The sequence below is a fragment of the Aspergillus glaucus genome (assembly GCF_001890805.1).
Source record: "Aspergillus glaucus CBS 516.65 unplaced genomic scaffold ASPGLscaffold_2, whole genome shotgun sequence".
NCBI lineage: Eukaryota > Fungi > Ascomycota > Eurotiomycetes > Eurotiales > Aspergillaceae > Aspergillus > Aspergillus glaucus.
In genome coordinates this window covers 278,655-295,350 of record NW_019170454.1, presented here as the reverse complement: position 1 = coordinate 295,350, position 16,696 = coordinate 278,655, and the positions used below count along the sequence as shown (strand labels likewise).

The 16,696-nt window shown below is 52.0% G+C and overlaps 9 protein-coding genes across 9 annotated transcripts; 6 read left to right on the top strand and 3 right to left on the bottom strand.

Moving 5' to 3' along the window:
- Positions 1 to 39: 39 nt before the first annotated feature.
- On the top strand, positions 40 to 489 carry ASPGLDRAFT_41869 (uncharacterized protein). Its single transcript, XM_022545502.1, has one exon. The coding sequence runs from the start codon at positions 157 to 159 to the stop codon at positions 478 to 480; it is 324 nt and encodes a 107-aa protein (XP_022404993.1). The 5' UTR covers positions 40 to 156; the 3' UTR covers positions 481 to 489.
- Positions 490 to 859: 370 nt separating this feature from the next.
- On the bottom strand, positions 860 to 2,369 carry aclA (putative ATP citrate lyase subunit (Acl); the record flags this gene model as incomplete). Its single annotated transcript, XM_022539798.1, has 2 exons — positions 860 to 1,873; positions 1,929 to 2,369. 2 exons carry the CDS (start codon positions 2,367 to 2,369, stop codon positions 860 to 862), a joined length of 1,455 nt encoding a protein of 484 aa, XP_022404992.1.
- A 934-nt stretch (positions 2,370 to 3,303) lies between these two features.
- ASPGLDRAFT_41865 (putative ATP citrate lyase, subunit 1) lies at positions 3,304 to 6,066 on the top strand. Its single transcript, XM_022545501.1, has 4 exons — positions 3,304 to 3,635; positions 3,690 to 3,837; positions 3,896 to 4,202; positions 4,252 to 6,066. The coding sequence occupies exons 2-4, from the start codon at positions 3,695 to 3,697 to the stop codon at positions 5,773 to 5,775; spliced, it is 1,974 nt and encodes a 657-aa protein (XP_022404991.1). The 5' UTR covers positions 3,304 to 3,635; positions 3,690 to 3,694; the 3' UTR covers positions 5,776 to 6,066.
- Positions 6,067 to 6,179: 113 nt separating this feature from the next.
- ASPGLDRAFT_116988 (Rpp14/Pop5 family protein) lies at positions 6,180 to 6,846 on the top strand (the record flags this gene model as incomplete). The annotated part of the gene is made up of 2 exons (XM_022539826.1): positions 6,180 to 6,423; positions 6,500 to 6,846. 2 exons carry the CDS (start codon positions 6,180 to 6,182, stop codon positions 6,844 to 6,846), a joined length of 591 nt encoding a protein of 196 aa, XP_022404990.1.
- Positions 6,847 to 6,894: 48 nt separating this feature from the next.
- ASPGLDRAFT_31475 (GTPase GPN2) lies at positions 6,895 to 8,028 on the bottom strand (the record flags this gene model as incomplete). The annotated part of the gene is made up of 3 exons (XM_022544055.1): positions 6,895 to 7,542; positions 7,588 to 7,688; positions 7,740 to 8,028. The coding sequence occupies 3 exons, from the start codon at positions 8,026 to 8,028 to the stop codon at positions 6,895 to 6,897; spliced, it is 1,038 nt and encodes a 345-aa protein (XP_022404989.1).
- Positions 8,029 to 8,227: 199 nt separating this feature from the next.
- ASPGLDRAFT_31474 (WD40 repeat domain-containing protein) lies at positions 8,228 to 9,415 on the top strand (the record flags this gene model as incomplete). The annotated part of the gene is made up of 3 exons (XM_022544054.1): positions 8,228 to 8,237; positions 8,297 to 8,552; positions 8,614 to 9,415. The coding sequence occupies 3 exons, from the start codon at positions 8,228 to 8,230 to the stop codon at positions 9,413 to 9,415; spliced, it is 1,068 nt and encodes a 355-aa protein (XP_022404988.1).
- A 157-nt stretch (positions 9,416 to 9,572) lies between these two features.
- Positions 9,573 to 10,441, bottom strand: ASPGLDRAFT_21866 (ribose-5-phosphate isomerase RKI1; the record flags this gene model as incomplete). Its single annotated transcript, XM_022543137.1, has 2 exons — positions 9,573 to 10,015; positions 10,063 to 10,441. The coding sequence occupies 2 exons, from the start codon at positions 10,439 to 10,441 to the stop codon at positions 9,573 to 9,575; spliced, it is 822 nt and encodes a 273-aa protein (XP_022404987.1).
- Positions 10,442 to 11,070: 629 nt separating this feature from the next.
- ASPGLDRAFT_117629 (NEDD8-activating enzyme E1 regulatory subunit) lies at positions 11,071 to 12,812 on the top strand (the record flags this gene model as incomplete). The annotated part of the gene is made up of 2 exons (XM_022539891.1): positions 11,071 to 11,445; positions 11,499 to 12,812. 2 exons carry the CDS (start codon positions 11,071 to 11,073, stop codon positions 12,810 to 12,812), a joined length of 1,689 nt encoding a protein of 562 aa, XP_022404986.1.
- Positions 12,813 to 13,250: 438 nt separating this feature from the next.
- ASPGLDRAFT_116466 (putative ubiquitin-protein ligase (Asi3)) lies at positions 13,251 to 16,256 on the top strand (the record flags this gene model as incomplete). The annotated part of the gene is made up of 2 exons (XM_022539771.1): positions 13,251 to 13,718; positions 13,773 to 16,256. The coding sequence occupies 2 exons, from the start codon at positions 13,251 to 13,253 to the stop codon at positions 16,254 to 16,256; spliced, it is 2,952 nt and encodes a 983-aa protein (XP_022404985.1).
- Positions 16,257 to 16,696: the final 440 nt, after the last annotated feature.

The following is a 16,696-nucleotide window of genomic DNA, read 5'->3' as shown; positions in this document are numbered from 1 at the left end:
ACCACATCTCTACAGATAACACAGAATACAATGTAGTCTGAGTATTTCAAGAGGACTTGTAGTCTGTGTCATAATTACACGGAGTTTTATCGAAAAAAATATAGACAGCTTATCCAACCTGCACGGCAAATATGTACGCCCCTCATACATACATACATGCCGCATAGCCCTAACATCCACTCTATGCCAAAGTCCAATGCAATACCATCTCAAAACCAACACACAAAACAAAACAAAAACAGACACAAACACAACACCGTCAAAATAAACTCTCCAACGCACCAAGGCCCGCCCCGACTGACACACGGACACGCAACTACTCAACCGTCCCACCTCGGAAACCTCCGTCATCTCGGACGTGCGGAAGACGTTGGCCCCTCTCATTCTCCCCTTCCTCTCCCCCGGGACAACGTGCCTGTGCCTGTCAATCAGGGGGGCTTGTGTGGACCGATCGATCTTGATCCTTCCCGTGCCGTTTGAATTTAGTTTTGATCTTGGATCCGTGTGGGTGGGGGGGGGGTGCTTATTTGGACGTTGAGGTTGATGGTAATACAGCGTTTGTACAGGGTCACGTGAGGGGTTTGTGAGGTGTATTTTTTGATTTCGCTTATTTCCTGCTTATTCTCGTCCTTTCTTTCTTTTTATTCATGGCTATTTGTTTACCCGGAAACATAGTAAGTATTGAAGTCATCATATTATCGACTAGCTCAAGTCTAGAAATTTACGGTCCACACCAGTCATCATTTTAATCGACAAAAACGAAAAAGATATCGTACCATGCCATGCGTTTGAAACAAGCCCAGGAATTAAACAATAGAAAGAAAACATAAACAAAACATATAACATGAAATGAAAGAAATTAAGCACCGAACTCCTTGACATCCGTCTTCTTCCCACAGAGAGCCAATGGCACAATACCACTGACGTGCATCTCGGGACCGTAGACGTGCATGTCAAGGCTAAGCTCCTCACCAACGGCCTTGATGTTCTTCAGACCCTCCTGGTAGTTGGGACCAGCACGGCGGACCCAAATCTGGACCTTGTGCTCGTTGAAGGTAGTGGCGACCTCCCGCAGAGCGCGGATGACACCCTTGAAGGTGGAAGCAACGTTGGTGAAGTTGGCAATACCGCCACCGATGAAGAGGACCTTGCCCTCGGGGTGAGTGGGGGCGCGCAGCAAGAGGTCGAAGACGGTACGGGCGTAGTTGTAGGTTTGAGTCTCGGTGGGAGCACCCGAGTACTCACCGTAGTTGGCGAGCTCACTGACAAAACCAGCGGAGGCAATGGCATCCGCGTAGACGACGGAAGCACCACCACCGGCAACGAGAGTCCAGACACGACCGCTGGGGTTGAGGACAGTGAGCTTGAGCGAGGCACCGGTCTTAGCGTCCATGTCGGAGATGAACTTCTCCTCCTTGCTCATCTCACGACCGAAAGGAGCGGGGAAATCCAAGGGAGGACCAGCGTCGATGTTGACCTTGTCGGCCTGGGGAGCGGTGGCCAGGCCCAGGTTGGCAGGGCTGCGGGCAATGGCCCACTTGGTACCACACTCGAACTCGGCCGTCTGGTCCAGCTTGGCGGCCAAGTCAAGGAAGTGCACTTCGGCAGAGGTACCCTCGGCGTTGGGGATGACGACCAAGGGGTTGATCTCGAGGTAGGTGAACTGAGAGTCCACGTAGACGGCGTAGAGACGGGAGATGAAGTCAACGAGGACGTTGTGAACACCCTCGGGGACCTTGTTCAGGAGGGCCTTGGCGATCTCCTCGTTGGAGGGGTAGTTCTTGAGGTTGACGGGGATGAGCAGCTTTTCAGCCTTAGCGTCGACATCACCAACATCGACACCACCCTCGTGGGTGAAGAGGATCCAGTCGCCCTACACTTGTTAGCTCTTGACCATCTTATACCTCTTGTATGAGCGAGTGACTTACCTCACGAACAGAGTGGATGTTGATGTAGTATTCGGTCTCTTGAGGGTGAGGAACGAAGGGCTCGACAAGGAACTGACGGAGGACACCAGTGACGGTCTCAACCTGGACTTCCTTTGCGGCACGAGCCTCAATCCATTCCCTAGCCTCAGCCCAGGTCTTGTTGAGACCAAGGAGACCGCTCTTGCCACGGCGCTTGATCAATTGGTCGGGTTTGGCAACGAACTTGGAGCCGGGAGTGAGGAGCCAAGGGTAGGTGACCTCAGCCTGGTCAAGGACATCCTTCACAGCAAGGTCGTCGGGGAAATAGAGAGAAGCGAGTCTGGAAGGAGGGTTGTGGGTGGTGGAGGGAGGGAGCGGAGTAGGCTTGATGACGGGAGCGCGAGTGAGGTGGTAGTTGAGGATGGCCTTTCCGTCGGCCTCGAGAATGGACTTAGCAGACATTGTGAGGTATTAGATGTAGTAAAGATAAAGAGTAGAGTAGAGGGGTATAGAGGAGGAGAGCAAGTAAGAGGGAGAGAGGAGGTATATGGCAACAGAAGTGGTAGAAGTAGGAGTAGAAGTAGAAAAGAAGTAGAAGAGGAGGGATGAGAAGGAGATAGAGAGAGGGAACAGAAGAGAGAATAGAAAGGAGGAACAGAGGCCGATCCAGGAGAATTTGTTACCGTCGCAAAACGGTACAGTTAGGAAAATGACATGTTTTTTTGGATTCAGTGGGGTAGGCGGTGACCCACTTTGATTGTTGAGATTCACGGTGGAGCCATCACACTAAACCTAGTTTGGGCGTGGGATCATGAGTACCGAGTACTTTCTCTCACATGTGTCCAGGTATTTCATAGGACTACTCCGGCATATCAACGTGGTCAATTGCTGGTAAGTAATGTATGTAATGTATATTACTACAGTATTATATCATATAAAGTGTCAATTGATTGATAGTGAAGAATTATACTATCTATGTACTGTATACTGGTACAAGTGTGCGTTGTAAACTCTGATATGGCCATGCATGGTCCGGATTGTTGGGTTGCAACACAGGGGACGAAACGGAAGGAATGGAGCCTGGTATTGCGTGTTTTTTTCTGGCTGGTGGACAGGTAATTTCGCTTTTTGCAAGTGTGCTCTTGTATACAGTGTAGCCGTGATACCACACAGTCGGACGAGTCCGTACGGAGCACGGAATAGTTCTGCTTTTTCTTACTGCTGACTGTATCCATATACTGTATTCAATTGATATTGTACATTCCAACGATTCTAGAATATTCATTATCACAGCCCTCTAGCAGTAGATACAGTAGATACCACCTCTGTACTACTGTAAAAGTATATACTTCTACCCTGTAAACAATCGATAAGATAGGCGGTCAACCGCGGGGTGGTTTGAGCCCCAACCAGCGGTGGATCCGCGATTGACACACGGTTTGTTGAGCAGTATCAAATTTACAGAGTATTCGCCAGTCTGTTGGTATGCTGTTATTTTTGTATTGTTCCCCGATATCGTCGTCACAGCCAGCATCCCATCCTCTCCCTCCATCTTTCTTCTTCTTCTTCTCTCCTGTCCATCTTTTTTCTCTCTCCCACCCCCCTGACCATCCTCCTTTCTCTCTTCTCTTCTTCTTCTTTTTAGTATCAGGGAAAAACCCCCCATCTTTCATCTTTTGTTTTCATCTTTTTACATCTATCTACCTACCCACTTAATATAATCCTCAGGTATGTACCAGCTCTCTACTGCTCTTGTGCTCAACTAACATCCATTCTGTATAGCCATCATGCCCGAGTCTGCTCCTCTGGCCAGCACTGCCAATGGCTTGCAGTCGGCCAACGACAATATCACCCGTTTCAGCCCCCCCAGCCGTGTGCTCTCTCCCCTCTCTCACACCCTCTTCCACAACAAGACACGATGCTTCGTATAGTAAGTCGACCGCAACGAAACAATCATGAGGGTCAAAAGTCAGGACTGACTTGAGCAGTGGTATGCAGCCCAAGGCCGTCCAGGGTATGCTAGACTTTGACTTCATCTGCAAGCGGAGCACCCCCTCCGTCGCCGGTATCATCTACACCTTCGGTGGCCAGTTCGTCAGCAAGATGTACTGGGGTACCAGCGAGACCCTCCTTCCCGTTTACCAGGACGTCACCAAGGCCATCGCCAAGCACTCCGACGTCGACACCGTCGTCAACTTCGCTTCTTCCCGTTCCGTCTACAGCTCTACCATGGAATTGATGAACTGCCCCCAGATCAAGTCCATTGCTATCATTGCAGAGGGTGTTCCTGAGCGTGTATGTTCTGTCTCCCCGTTGAAAGTCGATATCTAGCTAACGAGACCAGCGTGCTCGTGAAATCCTTGTCACCGCCAAGGAGAAGGGCATCACCATCATTGGCCCCGCTACCGTCGGTGGTATCAAGCCCGGTGCCTACAAGATCGGTAACACTGGTGGTATGATGGACAACATTGTTGCCTCCAAGCTCTACCGCAAGGGTTCCGTTGGCTACGTCTCCAAGTCTGGTGGTATGTCCAACGAGTTGAACAACATCGTCTCCCAGAACACCGACGGTGTCTACGAGGGTGTGGCCATCGGAGGTGACCGTTACCCCGGTACCACTTTCATCGACCACCTACTCCGCTTCCAGAACGAGCCTGAGTGCAAGGTCCTCTTGCTGCTCGGTGAAGTCGGTGGTGTCGAGGAATATCGTGTCATTGAGGCCGTCAAGAACGGTACCATCACCAAGCCCATCGTTGCTTGGGCCATTGGTACTTGCGCTGGCATGTTCAAGACCGAGGTCCAGTTCGGTCACGCTGGTGCCTCCGCCAACTCTGACCTGGAGACCGCCATTGCCAAGAACAAGGCCATGCGTGAAGCTGGCATTCACGTTCCCGACACCTTCGAGGACATGCCTGAGTTGTTGAGCAAGGTCTACAAGGACTTGGTCGCCAGCGGCACCATCAAGCCCCAGACCGAGCCCATCGTCCCCAAGATCCCCATTGACTACTCGTGGGCCCAGGAGCTGGGTCTCGTCCGTAAGCCCGCTGCCTTCATCTCCACCATCTCCGACGACCGTGGCCAGGAGCTCCTCTACGCCGGTATGCCCATCTCCGATGTCTTCAAGGAGGACATTGGTATCGGTGGTGTCATGTCGCTTCTGTGGTTCCGCCGCCGCCTCCCTGCCTACGCCGGCAAGTTCTTGGAGATGGTTCTCATGCTTACTGCCGACCACGGTCCCGCTGTCTCTGGTGCCATGAACACCATCATCACCACTCGTGCCGGCAAGGACCTCATCTCCGCTCTCGTCTCCGGTCTGCTGACCATTGGTTCTCGTTTCGGTGGTGCCCTGGACGGTGCTGCTGAGGAGTTCACCAAGGCCTTTGACAAGGGCATGAGCCCTCGTGACTTTGTCGACACCATGAGAAAGGAGAACAAGCTCATCCCCGGTATCGGCCACCGTGTCAAGTCCCGCAACAACCCTGACCTCCGTGTTGAGCTGGTCAAGGAGTTTGTCAAGAAGAACTTCCCCAGCACCAAGCTGCTCGACTACGCCATTGCTGTCGAGACTGTCACCACCTCCAAGAAGGACAACCTCATCCTGAACGTTGACGGTTGCGTTGCTGTCTGCTTCGTCGACCTCATGCGCAACTGCGGTGCCTTCTCTGGCGAGGAGGTTGAGGACTACATGAAGATGGGTGTCCTCAACGGTCTCTTCGTCCTGGGCCGTAGCATCGGTCTGATTGCCCACTACCTCGACCAGAAGCGTCTCCGCACTGGTCTGTACCGTCACCCTTGGGATGACATCACCTACCTCCTGCCCAGCTTGCAGAAGGGTGGTGCCGAGGGCCGTGTCGAGGTCAGCATTTAATTTCGTTTTACGTGATATCTCCTTGTTTTCGTCTTTGTTTGGGCAGCGACCCGGGATATCCTGGGATAATGTGCCGAAAATTTCTTCTGTGTATCGACATTGGAGTTCTGATGGTTTCTTTTCATTTCTTTGCATGGTTTATATCATCGTATCTGTTTTATACTCTAGTGCGCACATGTGGCATGACAAATAATCATGAATTTAGATGGATTCCAGACTTTTGACTGTAGAAATTCGAATGTAGAAGTGTTGAATCCTAGGGGGAAATGCTATGCGTCGTCTTATAGATCCATACTACAATCTGATTGGCCGAAGCTCCGGTCCCATTTTCCATCGGATCTCCGATAAAAGTTCATCTTCAACTCACCACCACAAACCAATTAACTCAAGCAAATCGAAACAAAATGGTCCGCTTAAAACAACGCTACCTTCTCCTCGACATCCTTTACCCCGATCCCTCCTCATGGCCTAAATCAATCCCCGACGACGCAAATCCGGAAGCAAACAACCACCTCCGCATCCACTCCCCAACAGCAGATACATTATCCCCCGGCCTCCTGGCAAAGTTAATCCGCGAACAAGTCTCAGAGCTTTTCGGTGATTGGGGAGTCGGTAGACTTGGTGGTTCTAATGCCGGTGGTGTTAGCGGTATGTCCCCATCTCTTCTCATTTACTCTATGGTCATGGGTTGCGAATGCAAATACTAATGGTCTTGGTGCAACAGTGAAGTATTTATCCCCCGCAACATCAACAGCCATAATCCGCTGCCCGCGCGCATCCTACCGCCTCGTCTGGACGGCTATCACACATCTCTCGCATGTCCCCGAATACACACCCGGCTCTGGCTACGCCGGGAAACGCGCCGGCGCGATGAATAGACCGTGCGTGTTTCGCGTGATTAGGGTCTCCGGGACGATGAGAAAGGCGGAGGAGGAGGCGATTAGACGAGGGAGGAGGGAGGTTGCGAGGGTTAGGGGGGTTAAGGAGGGAGTTGTGCTGGGTGGTTTGTTTGGGGCTGGGGTTGAGGATGTTGATATGGATGATGATGATAATGGAGATGATTCGGATTGATTGATTAACTGTACATGTCATTTATATTATTGAGATACCCATAATGCGTTACTTTCGTACAACTTTTATCCCGCTATCTGGTAACGGTCCTTTGAAATCTGCCAGCTCGTCGTCCTCGTCTGTCGCCGGAAGTTGCTGATTCTGTTCTCTAGTCCAGGCAGCCTCCTCCTCCAACTCCCCCAACTCCTTCTCATCATACTCATCCTTCGCATCCAGCCATCTCTCCTGCACATCCCGCACATCCATACTTCCCAACCCCTCCCTAACAGCAACCTGCCAAATACTATCATTCGCCCCCTCCGCCGGCCCAAACGCATACCCCCCCGCCCGATCAATCTGCCTCAACAAACTCATCATGCTTTTCTTATCCTCCACAGCCAGCGTCTCAAACCCCACCAGCCCAAACTCCTCAATCAAGTCGATAATCGCATTATTCAACGGCCCGAACTTCTCGTGCGATAAGCGCGAGGACTCGGCTTCCAGGTGCGGGAGGAGGTAGTTTAGGTCTTGGACTTCGGTGTAGAAATCGAGGTTGAAGGGGAGGGGGGCGTAGTTGGAGAGGTTGTCGATTTTGGTGAGCACGTTTAGGTGCGGGAGGTCCATTTGGAGCATTGCGCGGAGGGAAAGGAGGAGTGCGGAGATGTACATTGAGGGGAGTGTTAGGGTGTAGGAGTCGATTAGGTGGATTACTATCAGCTGCTGGGGTTAGTAGTGGTTCGGTTGACTAGAGGGGAGGCGTACTCTATATCCCATTTTCTGGAGCTTGAAGAAGATATTCCGTAACGAGGCGTGGTGTGTGAATAGCTCGACTTGTCCGGGGCAATCGAATAGAACATAGTCATCTATACAAATTAGCTTCTTTCCCTCCATGTATCCCAGTTGAGAGAATGTACCTCCAAGCTCCTTCAACCCCTCCTCCAAGAACTCAAAGTTCTGCTCCAATTCCTCCAGCGCATACAACACACCCCCATTCGGCCCAAGCTTATCCTCTCCCATGATCTCCTCCAGCGTCACCAAATCCCGCACGTCCAGCGCACACGGATACGACGTCTGATCGTTCGCAGGGTCCAGATTAACAATCGAGCATTTGCGGCCGATGGCGCCGAGGAACTGGTGCATGCCGTTGCAATATGTTGATTTGCCCGCGCCGGGCGGGCCGATGACTAGTTGCGCGAAGGGCATTCTTCCGTATGAGCAATAAAGATATAAATATTATAGATGAATGAAATCAGATGTTTGTTTGATAGAGGCGGGGAGAAATAATATGGCGGTGAATCGCGGCAGAAAACGATCTTCAGTTCGATGACGACGGAACAATCTCCAACAACAACCGCATAAACACCGAAGAGTTAGCAAGTTCAGTCCGGTGCAGTGCACAACCATGGCGTCAAGTAGGTTACTACCCCATGCTATTTTGCTTCTTGGAAATGACCATATGCTAACAATTCAGATCAATTCACCGTCGCTTCTCCGCCGTCCGATGCCATCTCCGCCCTCAAGTTCTCGCCAGATCCGGAGTCTACACAATTCGTCGTGTCGTCGTGGGATAAGAATGTCTATTTGTATGACCTGCGCGATGAGAACGGGAATGTAGGAGAGGGGAAGTTGTTGCAGAGGTTTGAGCATCGCGCGCCGGTGCTGGATGTTTGTTATGGCGCGAATGACAATGAGGTTTATACGGCTGGGTTGGATTGGGATGTTAGGAGGTGAGCATCCTTCTATTTGGATTGATTGTGGTCTTGGTCACTGGGAGGCTAACGGCTACAGAATAAACCTAGCAACATCCGAACAAACCGTCCTCAGCAGCCACGACGCCGGTGTCCGCAACGTCGTCTACAGCAAAGAACATTCATTAGTCGTCTCTGCCTCCTGGGACTCAACATTACACGTGCATCGCGTCGATACAACGGCAGACATCCCCTCTGCCACCGTACCCCTCCCTTCCAAACCCTTCTCCATTTCCCTCACAGCCACTAAGCTCGTCGTCGCCATGGCCTCGCGCTCCCTCCATATCTACGACCTCAAGGCATTGGCCCTTCTCACCGAGGAATCCGGCGAGGTAATCAATAACAAGATTGAGGTCGAGCCGTGGCAGCGCCGGGAAAGCAGTCTGAAGTTTATGACGCGCTGTGTCGCCTGCATGCCGAATGACGATGGATACGCCTCGTCTAGTATCGAGGGCCGTGTTGCGGTGGAATGGTTCGACCCGTCGCCTGAGTCACAGGCCCGCAAGTATGCGTTCAAGTGTCATCGACAGGCTGCGGAGGATGTTGATGTTGTATACCCCGTGAATGCATTGGCGTTCCATCCGGTTTACGGGACTTTTGCGTCTGGTGGTGGGGACGGTGTTGTTGCGCTGTGGGACGGAATCGCGAAGCGGAGGATCAGGCAGTACCAGAAGTATCCGTCGAGTGTTGCGGCTGTGGGTTTCAGTGGGAACGGGAAGTACCTGGCTATCGCGGTTAGTCCGAATTTCGAAGATGGGAAGGATGATCTCGCAGAGGGGTCTGTGAACATCCATGTGCGGGAGTTGGGAGAGACAGAAGCAAAGGGGAAGGGTGCCAAATAACGACTGGTAATATAGATCTCTTGTCACTTATAATGCTTACTGGCGAATGGATTGGTGTTTTCTTACGAGTTACGTCGATATACCTGATATTCAAACGAGAACGATGGTATCACATATGTACAAGAATTCCTAATCTTTTTTAGAGATGCCCAAACATCTACTGCTGCGCATGCCTGACAGCCACAGTACCGTCAGTCATACCAAAGTAAGCAGCCACGGGCTTCTGACCACCAATGCCGCCCGTAGCCTGCGCCTGCGGGCCATTCAAGCCATAGAAAACACCAACTTCCAACACACCAGCAATGCTCTTGATCGCGTGAGCCAGGTTCTCAACCTCCCACACACCATCCTTTCCGCTGCCGTTGTTGCCGGCCTCGACATCGCCCTTGGTGAGAAGCGGCTTGAAGGGAGCGTCGATGATGAAGAAGTCCTGGTCGCTCTTCAGGGGACCTTCCTTGGGGCTTGAGCTGAGGCGGACCATGGGGTTGATACTGCCGAGTTCCTTGAGCTTGGTCAGGACGCGGCGCGCGGCGATGGGGGCGACCTCGATTGGGATGTATTTCCAGCTCGAGAGGAGGCGGGGTTGAAGTTTTCGCGAGTCTGCATTGATTAGCATCGAGCCTTCTATACTAGTAGGGCAAACTCACCAGCAACGCAAATGAACTCCTTCGCCTGCAACGCCACAATCTTCTCCTGGAACAAACAAGCACCACCACCCTTGATCAAATTCAAATCATCATCCACCTCATCCGCCCCGTCAAACGCAATATCCAACACCGTGCCCTCCGGGATAGAATCGAACTCGATAGGCGTCAGACCAGCCTCGACAATGAGCTGCTTGGACTGGAATCCTGTGGGCACGTATTTGGTCATGGAGGTGTCGATGTCGAGTTCGTTGATCGCTTCGATCACATACTGGATCGTCGAGCCGCTGCCGATACCAACCCATTTGGCGTCTTTGGGGTAGTGGTTGTTGACAGCGGTCTTACCGGCTGCGCGCTTTGCGGCTTCAATTTGGTCGGTCATTTTGGATGTGGATGCGGATGCGGATGTGTATGACTGGGTGCGGGGTCGGAACTGGGCGCAATACGCGGGAGCGCACGGAAGACGTAGATGAGTGTTAAGAAGAAGACGGAGCGAAGGAAGAGAAGGAGGAGAAGAAGAGGAGAAAGACAGGGACCGCAGCCTGTGAAACCAATCGAGTGGAACGACGCTATTAATACGGACTGAAGGGAACTGGGATCGCGTTTGCTTCGGAGGAGAATCTTCCCCGAGGGGTTTCTTTTTGGTGGGGGTGTACGAGCCAAGGAAGAGAGGGCTATGGGTGAAGGGAACTTAGATAGGCAACTTACACCGTGGGCAGACCACGCACAATATGTGTAGACATTTGTCTGTCTCTTTATATGCTCTATCCAGCAATTCTAACCCCCGGTAGCTTGCTATGGTAATCTTAAGCGCAACGCATTTGTGATACTTTGGCGGGGTGCATTGGCGTCATAGAATGCCTGAGGCAAGTACAGGTCTGTCGGATCAGGTGATTTCACGTGGTGATAGCTATCGCGCTGCGGAGTACAACATCACGCTATCAGCTCCAAGACAACTATCAAAGATTCTCGCTGACATATTACTCGGTCTGTTCATCAGCTCCACGACAAATGACGGACGCTTTCCCCAGAGCCCTGGCTGGGCCATCCTCGAAAGAGCGCAAGTATGACCGTCAGCTTCGACTCTGGGCTGCCAGCGGACAACAAGCGCTGGAGGAAGCTCAGGTGCTTTTAGTCAACTCCGATGGTCCCTGGGATAATGAGGGCACTGGTGTCTCGGGCGTCGTGGGTGTGGAGACGCTGAAGAATCTCGTCCTGCCTGGTATCGGAGGCTTCACCATCGTGGACCCAACGACGGTTACAGAGTCGGATCTAGGTGTCAACTTCTTTCTTGAGGAGGAGAGTCTGGGGAAGTCGAGGGCTGGGGAGACTTGTCGGTTGCTGAGAGAGCTGAACCCCGACGTGGAGGGAAATTTTCAGACCAAGGTAATGGCAACGCATGTGGTGTTTGTACAGGACGTGAAGCTGACGATGTATAGCCGATTGCAGAGCTCTTACAAGACGCAAACTTCCTAGGACAGTATAAACTGGTCTTGATCTCTGGTCCCTTGAAACGCTCATCTCTGAACGCTCTCTCCAACGGAGCCCGCGAACTTGGCATCCCGGTACTCTATACACACTCGGTTGGATTTTACTCGACATTCTCTCTCCAGCTCCCCGCCGAATTTCCCATAGTTGAAACACATCCCGACCCCGAAACGACACAAGACCTCCGCCTGGTGAACCCTTGGCCAGAGCTAGCAGAAGCTGGTGCGCAGATCATTAACCTGGATAGTTTGGATGACCACCAACACGGCCACGTACCATACGTTCTATTGCTTTTGCATTACCTCGAGCAGTGGAAGGCAGCACACAACGGCAATACGCCGTCCAATTACAAGGAGAAGACAGAGTTCAGAGAGATGGTGCGCGCTAGTGCTAGGATGAACAGTGCTGAAGGTGGAGAGGAGAATTATGATGAAGCTGCCGCTGCCGTGCTGAAATCGTTGACCCCATTCACTCTGCGCAGTACGCTCCGTGGGATCTTTGAGATGGAGGAGTGCAGGAATCTGAAGCCTGAGTCGAATAACTTCTGGATCATCGCGTCCGCCATTAATGAATTCTACCAGAAGTACCAGGTGCTTCCGCTACCCGGTTCGCTACCGGACATGAAGGCACAGTCGGCGGACTACGTTGCGCTTCAGAAAATCTACAAGACCAAGGCCAAGAAGGACGTGGAGGAAGTCACAGGAATCGTCAGACGGATAGAGTCCCAGCTGGGATCGCGGCCAAGCCCCGTTCCTGAAAAGGATATCGAGATCTTTTGCAAGAACGCAGCTCACATCAAGGTTGTCCTAGGCCGGAATATCCCGCAGCTGGACGAGGGAGATGAACACCTGTCCAAGACAGTTCGGAACAACCTAAGTGTAATCGAGGGCTTGCCCGAACCTCTCATGCCGATCTTCATCGCCTCCCAGATCCTGGATGCAATCGTCACTGACATCCAAGAGGGGAAGCAAGCGAGTGGATCTATCGATGACGAGGGAGTGTGGAGGGATCAGATTGATCGCTTTGTTGGTATTCTTCGGCGCAACGATCCGGCCGCTGTCGACGAAGACACGCAGCAACGTATCGTGGACGCCACTCAGGAACTCCGACGTACAGAAGGCGGCGAGCTCCACAATATCTCCGCTCTTACAGGTGGTCTAGTCGCGCAGGAGGCTCTCAAGGTTATCACGAGGCAGTACGGCCCGTTGGACAATACATGCATCTTTGATGGTGTCCGAAGCCGCACCGAGATGTACAGGCTGTGATCCGATTCTGTGACCGCGCATATCAAGGACGACGTGAATGCCTGTGGCTAGACTAATTGCTAGGAATGATTAACGAAACTGCTATGACCCAGCTCTTCTATTAGTTATCATTACCCAAAGTAGCAATCGGCATAGCCATGCAAACAAAGCAAACTGTACTGTCACATGTCTTGGCACTCGTAAGCGTTCGGATCGGCCTCGGAGACCCTGGGTGGAACTTCAACTCCCCGTATCCAACGGTCTCCAGAATGATGCTTTTCACACTCTTGTTTGTGATTTAGTTTTCTTTTGCTACATTCTGTTAATGTGATTCTTCTTGCTGGACAGGCGAATGACTCTCCCGCCGTGTATGTCCAGTGGGAGCTCTTCCGCATAACACAACGGATTCCCGCCAGCTGGTCGGGGTAATCGGACTGCAGCCACTATCATCAATTCACCATGGCCGGCATACAGGAGACAACAATGATGCCCAATACCCCTCCGGCTGCAAGTGCGTCGCTAGCAGCCGCGCAGAGCCTAGTAAATAACGTCTCCAACGTGACGACAACGAAATCCCTCCTATCCTCCTCACGCGACCTCCTCAGCGTCCCCTTTCGCGCCATCTACCGAGCAGATACATACGCTTTCTCAACACTCCCAAGACAAGTCGCGAAATTGGTTGGACTGGGGAACGTGGACGCACAGCTCATGGATGATACCACTGCTTCCGGGGGAGCTGTTGGGGGTGAAACAGTGGCGCGGGCCGCGGCGGAAACGGTCGTGGGTGAAGGCACTGCCGGTGCTGCGGCGGCTGCGGCTGGGCAGGAGTCGGGGTTTCATATTGCGGGTTTCTTCCATACGTTGAGAAGGCTCAGTGGGTTCTTTTCGTATCTGACGAGTCGGTGGTCGTTGGCCTGTTTTACGGTGGTGAGTGCAGACAGCTTATTTCGGAATGAAGGCGGCTGGGTCTAATAGATGTAGGCTCTTGTTTTGAACAGGATTACTATCTATGCGTCGACGAGACGACACTTGCATCTGCAATGGGATCGACGGTTAGCGTTGCGGATCATCCCCATCGTACTGTTCGTGTCTCAGATTGTCTCCCTCCTTCGAGCGATTCGTTGCCAGACATCACCAGATTATTCGCTTATACGTTACGGCTCGCCTGGAAAGGGTATGACGCTCGATCATGCCGGGGGTGGAGGCTTCTTGTATTCTCTGAGTTCGACGCTTCTACCGTGGGAGTCGGATCAAGGGTCATGCAGTGCGGTCAATATGGGCGCTCCGACCAACGCTTCGGAAATTCCGTACGGATCCTTTTCTCTTTTATGGCCGGTATTTTTGCGATTGTGCCTTAGCCACTTTGTCGAGACACTTTCTTGCGCGTTGCAGGGAAGGACTGTGGTCACGGAAGCGGGAATGTCCATTTTTGAGCACTCGCTCGCCTTCGCGGAGGCTGAATCTATCATCAGTCAATCCATCGGGCTGGGGATATTTGGTCTGCATAAGCATGGACGAAATGATACATCACTTTCCGCCGCCGCTGCGGCTTCTGCTGCTGCCGCGGCTGAGGGTGGACGTGCTTCGCTCCATGTACTTACCAGGTCACAGGTATTGGAGCGGATGAACGTGTCGCCTGAATTGCTTTTGATTGCTCTGATCTCTTGTTGCAACAGCTTGACGTCCAATCTTCTCGATGTCATCGGAAAGCAAAGCAGGTATCGTCTCGTCCACACTGCCTTCTGGGGCCTGTGTTTCATGGCTGCGATGATGTTCGGGCTTCTTGGCAATCCATTGGGCCACGAGGTTGGCTTTATGAAGTTCCCTACGGTCTGTATTGTTGGTTTCGTGCCACACCTGCTTATCTTATTTGGCATTCTTTCGTGTGTTGTGATATACGGACTAGCTCTTGTCATTACTGCATTTTCACTCCCTCTCGAAACTCCTCAGCCAGTCTCTCTACGAGAAAGGCTACAGCTCGCCCACGAAAACATGCAAGGCGTCAACCAGATTCGCAGTATTCGGTTCAATCGACATGAAGATTTCTACACTACGCTGCTAAGAATTGGCTATACAGCGTTGACTGCAGCTAGTGAGGCAGTCTTCCTCAACGAAGGGGGAGGTGTTGTTGCTAGAAAGATGACATGGTTAGAGGAAGACCGACTAGCAGAGATCGAGGCATCCCGAGGGCGAATCCCCGCCCAAAAGAATTGGAGTTCCTACGACACAGCGTTCAAAGGTATGGAGAACGTGAACTTCGACCTACCAGAAAGACCTCTAGAATGGGAAAGCGGGTATGGTCGCGAGAAGAAGATTGAACGGCCAAAGAACGGTTCTCGACCTGTTCGATCGCCAGCTGACCCGGGCGGTGTTGGCGCGTTCCGCGGGGCGACTAGAGCTTATCATGTGCTTTCGTTCTTTCGCGCTATCTTTTATCTTCTTGTGCAGTGGACGGCTTATGGGATCAACGCCCTATTGGACAGGCTGGGAATCCATGCCCGACCGCAGTGGTTGAAGGTTAAGTCACGGAAGAAAGGATCTCGAACAAGAAGCGATAACTCTACCGAACCGCTGGACTTCTGGATCCTAACGGATGGTGGGGAGCTCGAGTTACCCGAGGACAACGAATTTGACGTTGAGAATGAAATGCGGAAACGTGAACGCACTAATGCAGCGGATTGGGGACAGCCTGACGAGCGTCGTCTGGATGAGAGGCTCTACGGCTGGTGGAAGGCCGGTGGCTCCTGGGGAAACCAAGACCAGAGTCCTGACTACAATCCGCCAGAGATTGACGATTTCGATGATACAACAAGTGTGGTGTCGATGTCGACAAACGCCAGCGATTCGGAGTGGGAGGATGAATCTGACGGTCGTCGTACACCGACTCAGGCTGATCCATTCCCCGATAGCTTCTCCCGGGAGGGCACGCCACAACCAGATGCGTTAATGGACATTCGTTCTCTCGCACGTCTCCTTAATCCTCGCGATCGAGCCAGCAGGGAAGAAGCGCGGATCCTGGCCGCTCACCTTTCTGCTGATCGAGGCGGACGAATCCTGACTCGCCGTCAATTCCAAAGAGAATTAGAACATGAGAAAGCACAGATTCTATTATCTGCCCGTCTACCCCAGCTCGCCTCCGCACAGACACCCAACGATAAAAGAAAGCCAACACCAGACGAAGAGTCCGAAATGCTAGAGAACTTGATCCTCTCGCGACGCGCAGAGTCATTAACTCTTAGCACAGAACCCAACGGACAGAGCTGGGAAACCGGCGCTTCAGGACTTGGACCCGATGGCCCGCCATGTGTTGTCTGCCAGACGAGTCCTCGCTCAATTATCGCTTGGCCATGTCGGTGTCTGTGTGTATGCGAAGAATGCCGGGTGAGTCTTGCGATGAACAACTTTGGGAGCTGCGTGACTTGTCGACAAGAGGTCGCTGGGTTTATGCGGCTATGGGTGCCGTAGTCTTCGCTATATGTAATTTAGTCGGCGTTAGTGGGAATAATGTATATGAACTTAGGGTAAGCGTACATTTTTTCCAAGTCGAGACGTAAGACTGTAGTCCGTATTGGAATGGTATTGCTTTTTCTTTTCTTATTGCATTAAGCTCGTCCAACCCGACGGTTGTCATTATGGAATTCTCCTTCGGTTTGTCAGAATTCACCTCTCTCATCAAACGAGCCAAAGGGTTTGGCATAGCAACCATAGGTACAGTAAAACAGTGCAAAACAGCTTTATGCCTCCTCTCATTCACTGCTCACTGCTCCCCATTATTAAAACTTTCCCTTCAAACCAATTCCTTCTGCTCACTTTCAACTCTCTTCTTCTCTCCATTGTTCTCATTATCCTTTGTGATTTCCCCTTCTTCCTTTCACCCCATCGTTAGCAAGCACTTTATCCAACCA